The 17,663-nt window shown below is 39.4% G+C and overlaps 3 protein-coding genes across 8 annotated transcripts; all 3 read right to left on the bottom strand.

Moving 5' to 3' along the window:
* Positions 1–3,392: 3,392 nt before the first annotated feature.
* fbxo36b (F-box protein 36b) lies at positions 3,393–5,225 on the bottom strand. Its single transcript, XM_067475780.1, has 4 exons — positions 4,808–5,225; positions 4,375–4,483; positions 3,941–4,113; positions 3,393–3,826 (listed from the first exon to the last, which is right to left on the bottom strand). The coding sequence occupies exons 1-4, from the start codon at positions 4,901–4,903 to the stop codon at positions 3,434–3,436; spliced, it is 771 nt and encodes a 256-aa protein (XP_067331881.1). The 5' UTR covers positions 4,904–5,225; the 3' UTR covers positions 3,393–3,433.
* A 131-nt stretch (positions 5,226–5,356) lies between these two features.
* Positions 5,357–13,016, bottom strand: agfg1b (ArfGAP with FG repeats 1b). Of its 4 annotated transcripts, none has more exons than XM_067475766.1 (12): positions 12,683–13,015; positions 10,478–10,571; positions 10,128–10,243; positions 9,354–9,492; positions 9,105–9,261; positions 8,840–8,947; positions 8,209–8,353; positions 7,999–8,078; positions 7,795–7,893; positions 7,451–7,609; positions 6,819–6,913; positions 5,357–6,620 (listed from the first exon to the last, which is right to left on the bottom strand). In XM_067475766.1, exons 1-12 carry the CDS (start codon positions 12,847–12,849, stop codon positions 6,561–6,563), a joined length of 1,419 nt encoding a protein of 472 aa, XP_067331867.1. In that variant the 5' UTR covers positions 12,850–13,015; the 3' UTR covers positions 5,357–6,560. The 4 variants fall into 4 exon arrangements, with proteins under 4 accessions (XP_067331867.1, XP_067331871.1, XP_067331868.1 ...); XM_067475770.1 differs by having other exon boundaries at positions 7,801–7,893; positions 12,683–12,888; XM_067475767.1 differs by lacking the exon at positions 8,840–8,947 and having other exon boundaries at positions 12,683–13,016.
* A 181-nt stretch (positions 13,017–13,197) lies between these two features.
* Positions 13,198–17,635, bottom strand: zgc:110269 (probable flap endonuclease 1 homolog). Of its 3 annotated transcripts, none has more exons than XM_067475777.1 (11): positions 17,325–17,635; positions 16,469–16,535; positions 16,084–16,186; positions 15,883–15,937; positions 15,715–15,776; positions 15,457–15,593; positions 14,951–15,011; positions 14,693–14,824; positions 14,469–14,611; positions 14,229–14,373; positions 13,198–13,992 (listed from the first exon to the last, which is right to left on the bottom strand). In XM_067475777.1, exons 1-11 carry the CDS (start codon positions 17,404–17,406, stop codon positions 13,936–13,938), a joined length of 1,044 nt encoding a protein of 347 aa, XP_067331878.1. In that variant the 5' UTR covers positions 17,407–17,635; the 3' UTR covers positions 13,198–13,935. The 3 variants fall into 3 exon arrangements, with proteins under 3 accessions (XP_067331878.1, XP_067331877.1, XP_067331879.1); XM_067475776.1 differs by having other exon boundaries at positions 14,469–14,614; positions 17,325–17,633; XM_067475778.1 differs by lacking the exon at positions 13,198–13,992 and having other exon boundaries at positions 14,235–14,373; positions 14,453–14,614.
* Between the last annotated feature and the right edge of the window lie 28 nt (positions 17,636–17,663).

Raw genomic sequence — 17,663 nt, 5'->3', positions numbered from 1 at the left:
AAATGTAAATATTGAAATGATAAAATTTTGTTATTAAAGTAATAGTTCAATAGTTATGTGGATTAGAGTTATCTAAGATATCCAAATACCTGAAACAATGCTTAGTGAGTACAAAACCACAACTTATTACTTCACTACAAAATTCACAATGGGAGATTTTCACAGGGGCATACTAAATTATTTTTAAAAATGCTTGAACTTAGCATAACAAACAAAATGTGGGTAAACATCTTTCAAATACCAGGCAACAGTGTGGCATTAGTAGTAAAAATCAATCATCAATGCAGAGACTCAGCAGATCTGTTAAATGTGGCACAAGAGCTCCTATCTCCTGGTCTGTTAATAAAAGATCTGAGGAGTATCATGTGACAGAACTGAGGTTAAACTGAGGTTCTGTGACACACCTGATACCTAAAAGTGACATTACACACAAGAGAGAGAGAAGCCAAAAGACTTAATGTGAACATGCATATTTTACTGAGCAGAAGCATACTGTATTTTAGCTTTTTATAACAATCTGTTGTCTATTTAGAATTCAGGTACGAGATATACTATATATGCTTGAGTTAACATTTGTATTTCACTGTTGCAGCACTAATTGTTACACATGTAATATGATCAATAGGCATTTTCCTTCCTTGTTCCCTGTTGCCGTTGGCAGCAACCCTGTGTTATAGCTATGTTAATGTAGGATAATTCAGTATGATAAACCTTGGATAATATTAGCTAATCCTTTCTCAAATGGTCTCAAACTGCAATGGCTTTGCCTGCTGTCAGAGTGTTCCAGACTCCCATTTTTAGACTTACAAAACCCAGAAAGACACTCACACAAAATCATCTGTATGGAAGTTGGTCATGTGTTTGAAAAAACGAATTACACCAATGATTTTAGAAGACATGTTGCGGCAAGCAGAGCAACCTGCTATAAATTTCAAATATGTGAAGTTTTAAATGTTTTAAACGTAGTATCAGTAAAGCACTTAAGCTTCCTGAGTGGATGAAAAGAGCACATAGGTTACATCTTTTACTAGGTCAGGGAAGAGAGAGGTAAGCTAATAGCTCATACGTCACTCAATGGGTTTCCCATTTACTACTAGGATCCCTGCGGTGCCATGTAACTGTCACTGAGGGTCAATCACAAATAAATGTACTTGTTCAATAAGATGTATGGTATCAGCTTTGAACAAACTGTTCTCAAAATACTAATAATGGGATAGAGTGGAACAGTTCAGACAAGGGGGAGTAGGGGAATTTCTGATGATCCAGCAGAGGTACAAACAAGAGAAATTTCTGTTCTTCTATTCTCCCTTTTAGATGTTAAAACATTTCAGATTAACATGTTTGATATTTGAGCGATCTGCTCCTGTAAGTTTGGGAGGATTAGCCTGGACTGAGGAGGGTGTAAAGGTTTAAATAAGCAGAACATTCTCATCCCATATCCCACCTGGTCCACTATAAGTGGTTACCTGGTCCTGTTCCATTTTATTATGGCCTCTCTTAAGGTTTCTGCAGTGGATAAAAAAGATTACACACTAGAGAAGTGGGGAAATAAGAATAAGAATGTGGAAATACAATAAACAGGACATTTCTTCTAGCAGACCTTATAAGTTCAGAACCAACTAAAACACCACAATAAAAATGTGTTTCCAGGTTTATGTTCCTTTTCAATCAACATCAAGACAAGTGTGTTTTCATGTAGCTTTAAACCAGATACATACATAAATTAGTGTCAGAAACAATAAAAAGTTGGATGTCAACACTACAGATGCAGGAACAGATATATATACGAATATAGTACTGATGAGGTTAGGCTACAAAGTGTTTTAAATATATAGTGTTATAATGCTTATATTAAGCCCAAAAGTGAAGCTGATGGTTTTTCACCCTGTGACTCTCACAACTGAGCCAGACACAGTTGAACAACATACTGTGGGATCTCCATCTTGTTTTCTCGCCTCACACAAAGTAAAGGATAGTGATTCAGGTCCAGGGGTTTAAGGAGAATTTATGGTTGGGCGTGACATTTTATAACAGTGAAGAGGCAGCAGCCAAGTTTGGAGTTATTTCCCAGATGTAAAAAAAGTTGCTGATGATGGTTTGACCTGGTGACGTCACAGTGAAACTACAAGATTTTCACTCTAATGCTGCAAAGGCATAGAACAGCTGAGGGTGTGACTGAAACAAATAGGTGGCTAAAAGTTGCTAAAAGAAGTTTTTCTGAAATCTTTGAAAATTAATAAAAAAATAAAAAATCACATGTACATAAATATTTATGGCCTTTGCTATGACACTTTGAGCTCTGGTCCATCTTGTTTTCACTGATCATCCTTGAAATGTACCTACAACTTGATTTGAGTCCACCTGTGGGAAATTCTGTTGATTGGATGCGATATGGAAAAGCATACACCTGTCAATATAAGGTCCCACAGTTAACAGTGCATGTCAGAGCACAAACCAAGCCGTGAAGTCCGACATTGTCTGTTGACCTCCAAGACAGAATTGTTTTGAGGCACAGATCTGGGGAAGGGTACTGAAAAGTTTCTGCAGAATTGAAGGTCCCAATGAGCACAGTGGTCTCTATCATCTATAAATGGAAGAAGTTTGGGGTCACCAGGATTCTACCTAGAGCGGGTTGGCCGACCAAACTGAGTGATCAAGAGAGAAGGGCCTTAGTCAGGGAGGTGACCAAGAACCTGATGGTCACTCTGAAAGAGCTCAACATTCAGAGATAACATTCAAGAACAACCATCTCTGCAGCACTCCACCAATCAGGCCTGTATGGTAGAGTGGCCAGATGGAAACCACACCTCAGTAAAAAGCACGTGTGCACAAAAAGCACAGTCGGTGTGCTAAGCTTGTAGCATCATACTCTAAAAGACTCAATGCTGTAATTGGTGCTAAAGGAGCATCAACAAAGAATTAAGTAAAGGCGGTGAATACTACTGTAGATATGATAAGATTTCAAACAAACTTTTTGCATGTTGTCATTATGGGGTATTGCTTGTAGAAGTTTGAGGAAAATAATCAATTGAATTCATTTTGAAATAAGGCTATAAAAAGTTGAGCACTGGAAATACTTTCTGGATGCACTGTATACATATACACTGTTGCCCATAAGGTTGGAATAGTTTTGGTTTCAGACAGATTCCTCCTTTTTGAAAAGGTTAATTGTTGTTTAATTTTCACTGTGATACAGTATGTTTGGAAGAGATTGATCAATAAAGTTTTGAGAAGAACACTTTATCAAGGAAAAACACCATCACATTTCACAAAAATAGGTAAAAGATATTTTATTCCAGCTTTATGGCAACAGTGTGTGTGTGTGTGTGTGTGTATGTATATATATATATATATATATATATATATATATATATATATATATATATATATATATATATATATATATATATATATATAAACATATAAACTACAGCTACACTGACTGTTCGGGCACAGCCTCCCTAGAATCAGAGCCAGGCTCTGGTTCAGGGCTGGGATCAGGGTCAAAGTCAGTACCAGTGACAGTGTCAGTGCTTTGATCAGGGAGAATGCCAGGGTGAGATTCTGCCTCAGAAGTGACAGTCTGTTTCATCCTCAAGCTTTCCTCATCAGATTCCTCAGCTTTTGTTTCTGAGTAAGAGACCTGTCCTTCCTGTTGCTCCTCAGTCTTCAGCTTTCTGCGGCTGATCAGCTTCTGCAACTGTAGCTTGCTGGTAAAGAAGATGCTGCGCCAGCCAACCTCATGTGCCAGAGAAGCCACCTCAGCTGAAACTGTGTTGCACCGCTGCCGCACTGCCTGTTCCCAAAACTCCTCTGATCCACAAAGCTTAGGAGAAGATGTGAAAAACATAAACATGAAGTTGTTGCACAATTTTAGAAATGAATTACAGAAGATTTATATGCATTTCTTACAGCATCTCACTAGGTCTCTTCAACTCACCTGCCTGAACCTATGTGAGGTTCGTGCAAGCTGACCCACATCTTCTAGTTCTAGATAATTTATTATTTGGAGAAGTAAAGAGTCAGACAGGTGCTCCAGATAATCGTACTGGCCCTGACACAATGCCTTGGTGTACTGTAGGATTTGACATCCGAAAACCATAGTGACATCTCCTGGGAAGAAGCCATTTAGCCATTTAGCTACCATTCATATTCAAGTTGTTCTCACATATAATATTCACAAGACTAGAATAAGAACGCCAATACAGAGTGATAAACATAAAGAAGTGTTTACTTTTGGCAAAAGCTATACTTGAAATAGCTTTCAGGCTGCACATCGCGTAGTGAACAGTCATGTGTGTGAGTTTGTCAATAAACACCAACATGTTTTGGTTTATATAATATCTCTTAGTTACAGTTTTTAGAAGTACTTACTTTGCAGCTCTGGGTCATCTAAGAAGTCCTCATGAGACTCCTTTAGCTCCCCAGGCTTAGAGTTCCTGTCTATAATTCTTGGAGATATCTTCCACCACCTCCAAATCACCTAGAAAAGCCAAGTCCCGTACGACGACATAACCACTTTAGTTTTCTTCTGTTTGTGCTGTAGCAAACTGCAGAGATTGTGCTAAAGTACATTTTTATCCAAATACCATGATATATTGCATTTTAGCTGACGTTGGATATTAAGCGTTATCATCACTATAATCATTGTTGGTTAGCATTAAGCTAGCGATACCTAAAGCTAGTAAAGTTAGTTTGAGGTAGCTAAGGTTACCAACGCTGAGAAATGCTTTCATTAACCAGCACCTCGCTGATTGAGGCGCAGTCTTCAGTTAGAGAACTGGCAAACAAAGGGATCAATACTTACATCTGACTTGGTGACAGAAAAACTGTAAAAGCTGTTATTTGGTGGAGGACCTTGTCCCGAGATTTCAAACAACGGGTCTGTTAACAGGGACGCCATGTCTAAGTTTGTGTGTTGTCATGGCAACACCACCATCTCTTGTGGGGAAGACGTAACTCACGGACATGCAAAGAAAACTGGCCGCAGATTATCCACTCATGATGGCTTCTCCTTTACATTATGTTTGTTCCTGTGTACTATTAATGTAACAAATATAACCATCACACAGTAGACTGCACAGCTGTTGTATTGATATAACTGACTTTACTTGACTGTCGGCGGCACCAGGGTGGTTATGACTTTTTATAACAGCGAATCCAATCTATATACTTTATTTCTCTGTAACCCTATGCTCACTTTTTTCTGTGTGTGGGGGTGGGTATATAATGTTTGATAGATGCCTCAAGTCTGTTTTCTAAGTCCTTTTGGTGTTTGTACTTTTACACTTAACATAAAACAGATTAATCATTTAAACACCTGAGCTGGGGTCATAACAGTCACACAAAGTCAAAATAGTAGTTAAAAATCTTTTATTTATACATATATTTATATATGTACACATTTTCTTACCTATTCTTGTAAAGACAAGGAACATACATTGTCAAATTTATTGTTAGTTATTGATGGCACAATTGAGGCCTTAGTGCTACAGAGTCAGTCCGATCCAGTCGTGGTAATCTTTATTGTACTGTTTTGGGGTTTTTTTCCCCCCTATTTTAAAGCACATTCAAGGGAGTTCAGGGTTTTTTCCCCATGTTCTTCTGAAAGTGGTTTGTGGTAAACTGTAGATATTTTGTACTTTCTAATCCTATCACGTTCATAACATATTGAATTTCTGACTTGACAGCTTTAACCAGTAGGAGAGAGGTTAATGAGAGTACTTGGAATAAGGAGGTAGGAAAGCATGACAAATAAATGCTTATCCTACTAACTGCACTTGTGTTTTTCTTCCATTTGTGCACTTGAGGACATCCCTGTCTCCTTACCTGGTGGGCTAAAATCATATCTCTAAAATCTGAGCTGCTCCAGTTCTCACTGTTTTACAGATATTGTAAGTATTTCAAAGACTAACTCATAGTCCATGACCAATGTGGTTTTGTATCCACCTGCTTGGGATGTTATGATACTTTACAAAAATGGTTCTGGGAACTTTGGCGGTACAGGCAACGTCTGACTCTTAGGAATAGCACTCTGGATCTGTAACATTAATAAAAGACAATTCCCACCTTGATGCGAATATAATAGCAATTATGCTAAGATAGACAGATATCCCTTTTGAAAATGACACACCTGTATCATATACATTTGGATGGAACCCAGCTAATAATCTTAAGTCTATACCCTTACTGATGTAGATAAGTTTGTAGTGGTTGTTGTAACCAAGATGTGTATACTCACCTTTGTTAGTTCAGTCCTTGTTATACATAACATTACTTAATGTGATTACAAATGATATGCACAGAGCTTACAGTCATAAACAAAAAAATAAAAAGCATATAATGTATTGTATATAGTCCAAACAGTATATTTCCCCAATAACAGTCCCTTAGTCTTCAATATAGTCCTTATACTCCTTCATAGTGTTGTAAACTTTTTTTATGAAAAAAGAAAGCAAGTCTTTTCTTAAAGAAATGTACTGACACTAATTGCGTGACGAAAAGGTTGCGTTGAATATGTGCTGCATGCTGCCCTCTGGTGGCAAGGACCTGGTGTTGTGCTACAGGAAGGGGTTGGTAGATGAACCCCCTGAAGGGAAAGACCCAGCTGGGGCACCTGCCTGAAATAATAAAAGGCATTAAACATTTAAGACACCAAACACTGCTAAAGGCAAATATCCCTTCAAATAATATAATACAATAAATATTGTTGCAAGGTTTCTAGTGAAATCAGTCAATTCAGTTGTTTCCTTAAGCAAATAAAACTCCTTTGCCAGTCTTTAAAAAGTTGGGAAACCAAAAAGACAGTGCATGCTCACCATGAATGGGTTATTGGACATGCCAGGGCCAGCCATGGGCTGCCCAAAGGGGGTCATGGAGGGCTTGTTCTGACCATAGACGGGGAATGCAGGGCCTAGGGGTTATAGAGGGAAAGGGGTTTACAACATATAGTCCACTGCTGTTTAATAAGCGATTTTATTGTTATATCATCCAGCCATAGAGATGAGATATAAGACGATATTTTACAATAATTTAAATTATGAGAGTTCACTTTTAAACAATCTTAAAAGCCACTAAAGACTGTACAGAGGAGGAATAAATTGATGAGAGCTGAGGCCCAGCATGTCAGATTGCATTCAGGTATGAAAAGAACCTTATCTGAGAGGTCAGATTTGTTTTGTCATTTTGTTTCTGGCCCACAGTTTAGTACAAAGTACAACCAACCTTTGTACCCTTTATGCAACCTTCCATCACTGTACATCAGCTGCCACTCATAGGTTCAACATTCAATTTGTTCCTGCTGAACTTCAGCTCCACTCCTGATGCAGAGGGCCATAACATATATAAATAGAATTTATGCCAGAAAAAGAAGTAGATGACCTACATCACAGACAGGTGCTGCACAAGTGGACAGGGGTAAGAGGACAGAGGGATGTGGGAGACCACTAACCATTAGACTGAGGGTGGTAGGCCCCAGGCTGAGTGTAAGGTATGGGGGCCTGACCAGGGAATTGTTGCTGGAAGTTTCCGCTGAAACTGGTCGGGAGGCAGTAGGAAGACCCATTCCCAAAGCCGGCAGGCATGCTCATAGAGCCTGTACCAAATGAGGCTATGAGACACACACAGCATGTGTGTACAGTGAATGCACACACACATCCACAACACACATAAGGACAAGTAAATTCTAGATACTTTGGCAAATCACATAGCTACATGGCAATGTAACTGGGTTACATCAAACACAAATATCTAAATTAACAGGTGTCTGGTCAAATACATTATACTTGCACACACCGACACCTGCAGCTGGAACTCTGCCATTGGTCTGGAAGGGGTTGGTGGCCATCTCTGGGGGAACAGCTGCTGCAACGAAGGGATTTGTGGACGGGACGGCTAAATAGAATACAGAAATTAGGTACAAGATAAGGCTTGGAACTAAACATACCTAATCATATTTTCATTCTATACGCATCACTAAAGTAATATCACTAATACTACCTCCAAAGCCAGGCTGCATGCTGGGTAACACAGATGAAGTCTGGGCTGGCGATGAACCAAGCACTGGTCCAAATATGTTCCTTTAAAGAAAATGCCAGATTAAATGTTTTACATCCAACACGCGCAGTCATAAGGGTTTTCCAGATGTGCAGAGAAACTTGACATTAGATTTTCTGTTGTACATTATCTACACGTTATTTTGTCTCTCACCCTTGCACATTGCTGCCAGTGGAAGCAGTAAAGCTGAGCTTATTATCTAACTCAGCTAAAGCAGCATAGCGGTCCTCTGTGCAGCTTCCTGTCTGGGACTGGGTAGGGACAGCACTAGATATTGATGGGACTGACACACCTCCCCCTTTGGATAAATGGAAAATGGAAAAATTGTAGGGTTAAAGATAATGTGCTACATGCAAACACATAAATCAACAAACAGGGAAAAGACAGTACAGTATTTTGCAACATACACAGTGTGAGGTTTAGGGCTAAATGTGCACTGGGTGTCTCTGTTGATGACATTTCTTTTTTTTCACTAATTGTGACTTAAAGGATGTAGTTTAGTGTTTCCCAACTTTAATAATACTTTAGCTTGTCTTGACTCCTCTCAGAAAAAAAAAAAGAATAAAAAAAAATAAATAAATCATAAATACCCTTTCATCCAACAGTTGCTTAGCAACAGCGTAGTGGTGTCCAGTATGAGCTCTGATCACCTGTAAAGCATTGCTACACAAAGAAAGAGCTCACCCAGTGGACATCATGGAAAAGAAATGAATAAGAAGACTACTAAGGTGAGGGTGAGTGTGTGTAAAAAGAGTTAATGTGGACTATGGTTAGGAGGGGGTACCTGATGAAAAGGACTTTGAGGGGAGTGACGTGCCCTGATGGGATGGAATTGCAGTGTTTCCAAATGCCTCAAAGTTGGCAAAGTTGGTATTTGAATTACCCTGAGGTGCTGCAGCCATAAACAAGGAAAAATTAACACAAATGATGGAAAGCAAATGCATGGGGTGATAAACCAAAGAGTGCACACTGCTAAATATCAGCATCGATGTATTTTAGTCTAAATGAAGTATTAGAGTTTTGGAACCTTTAAGAAATGGGTATCTTACCCGTCTGGTTTGGAAATTGTGCAAAGTTGGCAAAGTTGGTGGAGCTGGCAGTTGGAGCAGTTGGAGCAGCAAAAATGTCTCCTCCCAGGTCTGAGAGCAAATCAAACTTTTTCTCCTGAGCAGAGGTATGAGCCTGGGAGCGGCCTAGCCCCGGAGACTAGGCGGGGGGGAATAAATAAATAAAGACTTTTCTAAACTTGTCAAAAAAATGTAATAGATAGAATGAGGCTCAGTGTGCATTTCTTTTACCTGGCGCAGTGGGGTCTTGTTGAGCTGCAGTGTTTTGAGAGGTTGCACTTCTGGGGTACTGCCAGTGCTGCTGGCAGAGGAGCCGGACACAGAGGCCTGGACGGTTGCTACTGCCCTTGCCTGGTCTGGAGGAACATACCTACACAACCAGGAAGGAGCACAAACAAAGTTGTACAGATATATTAAGTCATAACAAAAACAGCCTTTGTAACAAGATCCTATTGTGAAACTATGACAAGTTTCACAACTGGAATTCACAATATTATTACTTTGATTTAGCTGATTATTATAAAGGTTTCAGTCTGACCATTTTGGGCCTTCCTTTATATTTCATTTGAAACTGTGTTTCCACCAACACTGCAGTAAAAGAAGTGACACGTGGATATAAAGAAGACCCAGACAATGAACAACATGCTATCAAACCAAATCATAGGGTTAACCAAGTCCATAACTGCAAATTGGTTTCTGGCAGAGGTAGCACTTACTGTAACTCTTAGGACTGTTAACATTGAAAGTGTACAAAGTAACAAGTCAGGAACTCCAAATGACCTGCAGAACTTTTGACAATGACCTTTTAGTGACTTTACAAATACATTATTTAGTAAGTGTGCATAAAAACATATTGCTAAATTCAACAATTTAATCAGTTTTACCATTTGCAAACACGGTGTGAAGAACTGAAAAAAGGGAGTCTTTTTTTTTTTTAAACAAATGGCTTTATTTGGCTGAGGTTTCCCAAATAAATATAGAATTAATAATGAAAAAGAATGTTACCATCTTTTCTTTTCATATTTTTCCTGGAGGAACTCTTTTACTTTCTGCGGTTCTCGAAAATCTGGAACAACTGATGTTCTGTCATCATAGAGGCCCAACCAGATGTGTTTACAGACCTACAGGGGGGCAAAGGAATGAGAAGAGTGTGAGGTAAGGAAGGTGGGGGTGGTGGCCAAGCCAGGAGAGAGGTGAGAATAAGTAAAGAAAACGGGGGAGGGGAGGAGACAGAAACAGAAGAAAAAGTGGAGAGAGCTATGCCAATAAAGTTGACTAAGCAAGGCTCAGAAAAAAAGCATGACTCCAAAGAAAATTTGTAATGTAGGACTGACTGTTTCAAGTGTGCACAATACCTCATTGCTGTGTTTTTGTAGGAACTCAATTTCCTGCTGTGTGAATGTGGTCATAGAGATGGACTTCACTCTGTGTGGGGGATTTAGTCCTCGTCTGTGGGTGGAAGAGCTATATGTTAGCTAAAGAACAAGCGAAGCAGGGTACAACCCAAAGCTATTCAAATCTCAACCACAGATGCCCTGTTACATTACTTCACAGAGTGAATACATGTACTACATGTACTTTATGTATGGAACATGGAAACTCAGTTTACCTATGAGTATTTGATACCAATTTCTAAAATACCGAAAAATAAAACATGACAGAAACAGATTAACAATCTGCCTGCCCTGCCCCCCGCCCCCTCCCTTTTTATTTGTTTATTATATTTCAAGATTTGTGTCTAATTCTAATATTGCCTTATGTCTGGAAAAGTCACCAGCAGGTATGCTGAAAAAAGGTTTTTAGAATTCATACAGCATACAACACCTTCTATTCTTAAGCCTTTGAAATAGATAAAAAGTTATCCACTTACTACTCTCAGATTATAGTGAAATCAGTCACATAAGATTAAAAAATGCTTGTATAATATCCTTGTGACATCTTTAAAAAACAGGAGTGTGTAAAGAACGAGAGGCCTCTGGCAACCCTGAAGAAGCCACAGGCCTTTACTGCAGAAATGGGGGACACTGAGTAGTCAACAGCTGTTGCTTAACCAACTTAGACTTTATGACAAACTTGCAAAGAAAAGACCCCTGGTAAGTAAACATCACATTACATTTGAGCCACTGTAGTTAGAGATGTGGGAAAATCAGAAATAAAGCTTAACACGTTTTTTGGCCTGATGCAATACAAACACACAAACATGAACTCTTGTTAGAGTATAAATAATCCTGGTGGGAAAAGCAGCATGAAGGACAGTTCTGGTGTGGCCTATTTAAGGTACTGCCCTGCACAAAAACTAGAATATGTACCAGCACCTTGATGGAGCTTTAACAGTTTTGCAAAGAATGAGGAGAAACTGCAGTGTCCAGATAACAAGGCTGTAAATATTTCCAAAGTTGTATCTAATAATATTGCACTATAGAGATTAATACTAATACGACCTATTATTGTTTTTCTCCAGATCATACAGCAAATATTTGTTTTAACTTTAACATTAAGCTAAACATTAACTTTTGCTAACCACTTTAAATAATAACTACAACTTGATACATACTTTTAAACTGCTTTTTATTTTGCTTTAATTTCAAACTGACTGTGTTTGTGCACTCATTTGAACACGCTGGGATGCAGATATGAATCCCTCATATTTCCCTGAAACTGATGTGTCACAGTCATTAGTCTCTACAATCTAATACTGAGATTGTATCACAAACACTACATGACCTTTAGAGTGTTAATATCTACTAAAATGGGGTTTGGATTAGCCAGGTGTGTACATAAAAACAGAAAACCATGCAGTGTGTCTTGATGGAGAAGCCAAACACTATTTAAATATATTATTATGCAGTTCGCAGGTTACGGGACACAAGCTGTAGGTTACAAACTCTGACTTTCCTGTTTGACGGAAATACGATTATATAACATAGCGGCAGCAGGATAAGCAAAAAATGTTGTCTATGTAAACTTTATAATGGGTGTGGGCACGAATGATGTTGCAAAAATCAGCTCTATTGCCTAAATTCTGTTAATGATTTCATAACAATCAGCGTTTTTGAGGAAGAAGCAGTTTCATCAGAAAGCAGCTAGTGGACGACCCACTGCCCCACTTCCAAGCTGAGAGACCCACCCTGCTCCTGTTTATCTGTAGGTGTGTGTGCGACGTGTGTTGTCCTGCTTAAGTTCATAAGGATGTCGTTTCTCTGAGGTGAGCTGTTTTCACAACAAATTGCTCACCACGCTTCACGGTTACGTGTCTGCACCTAACGCCAATGTTTAGGCGAGCTAACCTTGAGCACACAGGCAGTAAGTCACCGAGACCATCCCTCACACTCAGACTGGAGCGTCAATGACATCTTATCGAACTGAATAAACCTGTCAACAAACCACCGGCGCCGCTCAAACCCACGGCCTCGGGCTATAAACCGGCGGCAACGTTACCTGTCCGGACTTTAACGTTAGCTAACGAGCTAATGGTACCGACGCCTCTATAACCAACTGCCTTGTCGTTTTCAGGCCGAAAATCAACAAATACGAAAACACTATGATCCAAAGACACTCACAAGATCCCAGAACAGGTGGTACAGACGAAGGAGCCCACTGTCATGTTGACATAGGTCGGGCCGCGCTGGTCGCAGTCGAAGCATTTCCTATTCGCGGGCAGGCTAGTCATTTCCCGGAGCATCTTCAGATGAGTCTCCTCCTGCTTTCGCTTCGCACTCGTCGCCATGACTGCAAACAGTGGGCTGGTATCACCGGGAAAGAAGATTTGGTAAAGGGACCGGGGCAGGGCGGGTGTCTTTGGGGCAGACTTGCCGCGTACGACGGCGGTGACCAGCAGACACCTTGCTGGGAGGTCTAGTGGATAATGAGCGACTGACACGCCGCTTCTTCTAAGCCGAAACGCTGGGAAACCCGCTAGCTTCAGAAGCACTGGCGCCACCTGTTGGTTTCGGAGGACGCTTCGGCTCAAGAGAGAAAGTAGATATAATTTAAGGAAAATACTAGAAACGGATGTTATGAAAATTGCAGTTGCAACCCACATCCAATCATAGCAACAATAAGAACACAGCACAAACAAACTTATACATAATTTTAATGAATAAACATGATAAACAGCATTACAACAAACATACTGTGTTCTCTGCCTGTACTGTTTTTGCCAGTCTTTTCAAAGAAAATGATCTTTATCAAATGAAGGTAAACATCTCACTGTCTCTTAAACACATGATGCACTTTAGAATATGTTAACATTCAAGCCTCTGCATGATTCCTGCCTTGGCAGCCATTACACACCAGGTGCTCATTGAATATCTAGACATGAGGCATCGCCTCTGTCGAGTTTTGGCTTAGGCGATGGCCTCCCTGACAGTGACCACTCTGTTCTCTTTCATAGCCGTCCACCGCTCGCTCAGCTTTTCTTCGTGGCTTTGCAGGAAACTGCTGGATACACTGAGGAGCTGTTCAGTGAACTGCATTGTTGCAGACACTGCTGTTCAGACTCAGATGAGATTATTGTTTTGTTAGTGTGGGTGTTGCTCCCATGCAGAGACAAAGACTTGAGGTCAGTATCTTGCCACATATCCATTTGGCTTCTTCTAAATTGGGTTTAAATTATAAACTCTGCAAATTCCAAACCATTGTATACCATTTAAATCTGCTGCTCCTGAAACTTTGATGACCATTTGTGTTATATGAAAAAAAAATAAAAAGAATAAAAAATAATTTATTCAAATGTGGATTTGAAAGTTGCTGTGCTAAGGAGTCTGTTTTCTCTTCACATCATGGATACAGCAAGCAGCAGGCAGTAGTGAGACTATTTTGTCTTCGGTCTCTTTCTGTTGCTGCTTAAAGAATCTGCAGCTTCCACGGGCTAGAGGAACAAAGACAGGTTAGGAAAGAACTGTTAAGAAAAATCAACCCACCAGATGCAGAACCACAGAAGATCTCTGTTACTGTAATAATTTCAAGGGGACAAAGACTCTCCCTGTTTGAATTACGGTTTCAAAAAATTCAAAAAGGTTGTTTAAATTAGTTTTGAATTCATTTAATGAACTTTAAACATGCACTAAATTAACATTGATTTTAGTAGATGATTATTATGTTCACCTGCTCCCTCTTTCTGGTAACTCTAAAGAAGTCTTCCATGCGAGTTTGCCTGCTGTGTCCTGCTGCCATCTCCTTTTCCCGCGCCTCTCGATTGATTTGACGTACCTCGCGAAACTTTTTCATTCGATGACGAATTCTATCCTCCCTAAAAATGCAGCCACAGTCTGTAACTTTTTAAAACTAAAAGGTACACAAGACCGTGTAATATGAAAGCAAAATAGTACCTTGATGAGCACATACTTAATGTGTCTGTCTTGACAGAAGAACGAAACCAAGCCCTCTTCATCTGGCTCAGTCCATCTGAGCTCAAGAGCCTGAGTTTCTGGTGTATGCAGGAATATCTTCCGTGCTTCTCTGTACTTCCATAAATGTGGCTGAGAATTCTTCTGAAAGAAAGTAGATGGTATCTGTTCAGCAACATATGGACAGAGGAATACAAACCACTGTGTATGGTGTTGTTGTACCTTTCCATTGATATTCAAAACCACCTTCTCAATAGTACGATGCTGCTGGATCAGTTTTAGAGCTTTTTTAGGTCCCAAACCATTTATCTTTTCACAGTAGTCACACCCCAACAAAATGCACAGGTCAACAAACTGGTGGAATAAAATTGGAAAAGAAGGAACGTTGAAGAAGTTATTTGAATAGAGTATTTCTGAAGAATCACATTCCTAATCACAACAGTGTTTTCAAAGATTTTGTAATCAATATATACGTCTTACCTCCTGTTGACTAAGGCCCAGTTTCGTTAACAGCTTGGGTAAAGAATATTCAATAACTTCACTATGAGAAAGAAGAGCAAATATCAACATTTGATCTACAGTGCAGACTTTATTCCTCTAGCTTTCCTCCTTGGAAGGCCAGAGCTATCTATGTGCTCCTGCCTTTATGCAAGTACTCTTCTCGCTAATTTTTGAAGTTTATTAAGATGTCTTGGGGAGTTGAACGCACCTTCCTGTTGTTTAAGTGTGACAGCTCCAACATTTAAGACATTTTTATAATTTAATGAGCAGAGAAACCTCCAAGTCCCGTTCCAACCTTTAATATAAGTAATATATTGAATATTTGCTATACATTTTTTAAAAATAAAAATTGTGGCACAAGTATCAATTCACAAACATCCCTTGACAGGAGATGTCTAAACGAGGCTGAAGTTTTCTTAGGTGGAAAACAGCAACATCAACCCAAGTAGGTATTTTAAGAAACAGAAGGATTCCACATTTCCTACCTGTTCTTCTTGGCGTTCAGCTGGCGAATAAGAATTTTGCCTCCAAATGGCAGCGTGTCCATGTCTTCAGATGCCACTGCATATACTTTCTCCTCTTTCACAAGGTGAGCACACAGGGCTTCGGCATCCCCTGGAGCCTGGAGCATGAGCCAAAGGCAGTAGGAGATGAAAATGAAAATGGGGTTAGTGAGGGAAGGATGGAATTAGCAAGAGAACGTTAATGTATATATCCCTGTTTTGTTTTTTCCCCCAGTGTACCTTGATGAAAGGTACACCCAAGAGCTCCAGGAGCTGATACCATTCTTTGGTCTGGGAAGAAGCTACATTAAGCATAAAACAGGTAGCATTCACTTAAGAGGATGAACACTCATAATCCCAATGCATACTGCACATCTCAGGAAGTAAACTTCAGAAACCTAAATATACCTGTGCCTGTGCGGTTGGTGGAGTTCCAACCAGCTGACTCAGCTCGTTTCTTAAGCTGCAGGAAAAATAGGAATTTCAATAAGCAAGGGTCCCAGCCATTTGTATTACACTACAGCTGTCCTCTGACTGCCATAAACACACCAGGAGAATATGTTTAGCATCAGGATCAGTCAAAACATACAGACTCAAGGTACCACTTACAACAGCTGACTTTTCATCAGGAGGCTGTCCATCAAACACAAAGACTGGCTTTATGTCATGTTCCAGAAAAGTGAGAGTACGGAATAATAGACCTGTCAGAGGGCTAAAGAAAAGGAATCAAGCTCATTTTACACATACAGGACAGATTGGATTCAGTAAACATTCATTCCCCCATGCCTCATTGGACATGTTACTGTGCTGGAGGTTAATTGCAAATTTTGACTATCAATCTTACCAATGAAAAAAAAGCACGTAAAACAAATATGACAATGTGATAACATGCTTGCATTTTGCAAATATCCCCTCCACAAGTTCAATCAGATTGGATGGAATATTTTCTAAAAACACCAACACAGAAAGAAAAAAAGGTAAACAACAAACTCACCTTAACTGAGGTGTTGCTGCCCGAAACTGGTTCATAATAATAGAGGTATCAAATGCTATTATTTTTCCTGTGGAATGTAAAACATCAAAACATCAAATAATAACATTTCCATTTGGTTATGAATACATCATTATTTTCAAGTATTAGTAGTAGTAGTAATAGTTATATGAAGCATGAAAACACATAATTACTTCTTTGTAACACGTTATTAATGAGAAAATGTGTCAGTACATTACATAGCAAAATCAGTTCACTTGACCTTGTATCTTTATAAAATGTTCCTAACACACTGCATTAATATGCTCTTAGTATTTAGGGTTAGGGTTTAGGCTTAGGGTAAAAATAATTTCAATAATAGGTATTTAGGTGAATGATTTCAGTAATACCACCTTGTAATGCTGTGTACATTACACTTACAAATCCCACAGCATTTACTTTTAATAATATGGAGTTACACAGTTCACGGAGTTACCAGGCTCTATTCAAAGTGTTTTTATTACTTTTTACATTTACTTTATTATTCCAGATTGAAAATGTAAGCAGTGTATAAAGTCATTTTAACTTTACATACTGTTGTAATCTATTGGCCATCATCTTTTGGAAAAATAAAGTTTTAAACTCTCAAACATATCTAGCTGAAGTTAATTAGCAAGGACAGTAGAGAAAAGCAGGACATGTTTATTTCCATTAGTACATTTTACTCAACAAAATGTAGTAAGACGTTATTTTGTGTCATGGGTTATAACGTCAAAGTTAGCTCAGGCAGGTTTGCTAACGTTAGCAAACAACACGAACCATCGTCGTTTACCATGTCAAGTACGAATCAAACAAATTGGTGCCTGAGGAGGGAAATTACCCGAGTAGTCACTGATTTCTTTATGCGAAATCGCATCCGGGGCGTCCGAGCGGACCAAATCTGCCAGTTTCTTGATGCCCATTGTACGTCCAGCTCCCCTTTGTTGACTAGATACTTCCGGGAGAGGACCTAAATAACTAAGGGTTAGATATATCCCGGATTACTTTTCTGCTAACGAATGATCTCTGGCTGTAGAAATAAGTACTAAAAGACCTACAACTAATGTTAAACAACACAGGTCTGTTAAAATAACATAAAAAAGCCTTGCAACATCTTCCAGGTCCTGCACACTACCGTGAAGACCAGCGGGGGCAGCATTGTACAGAGACAGGGGTCCGG

Source organism: Channa argus, chromosome 14, assembly GCF_033026475.1.
Source record: "Channa argus isolate prfri chromosome 14, Channa argus male v1.0, whole genome shotgun sequence".
NCBI classification, from domain to species: domain Eukaryota; kingdom Metazoa; phylum Chordata; class Actinopteri; order Anabantiformes; family Channidae; genus Channa; species Channa argus.
Note: the sequence above shows the minus strand (reverse complement) of the source record. Positions and strands in the feature narration are given on the sequence as shown.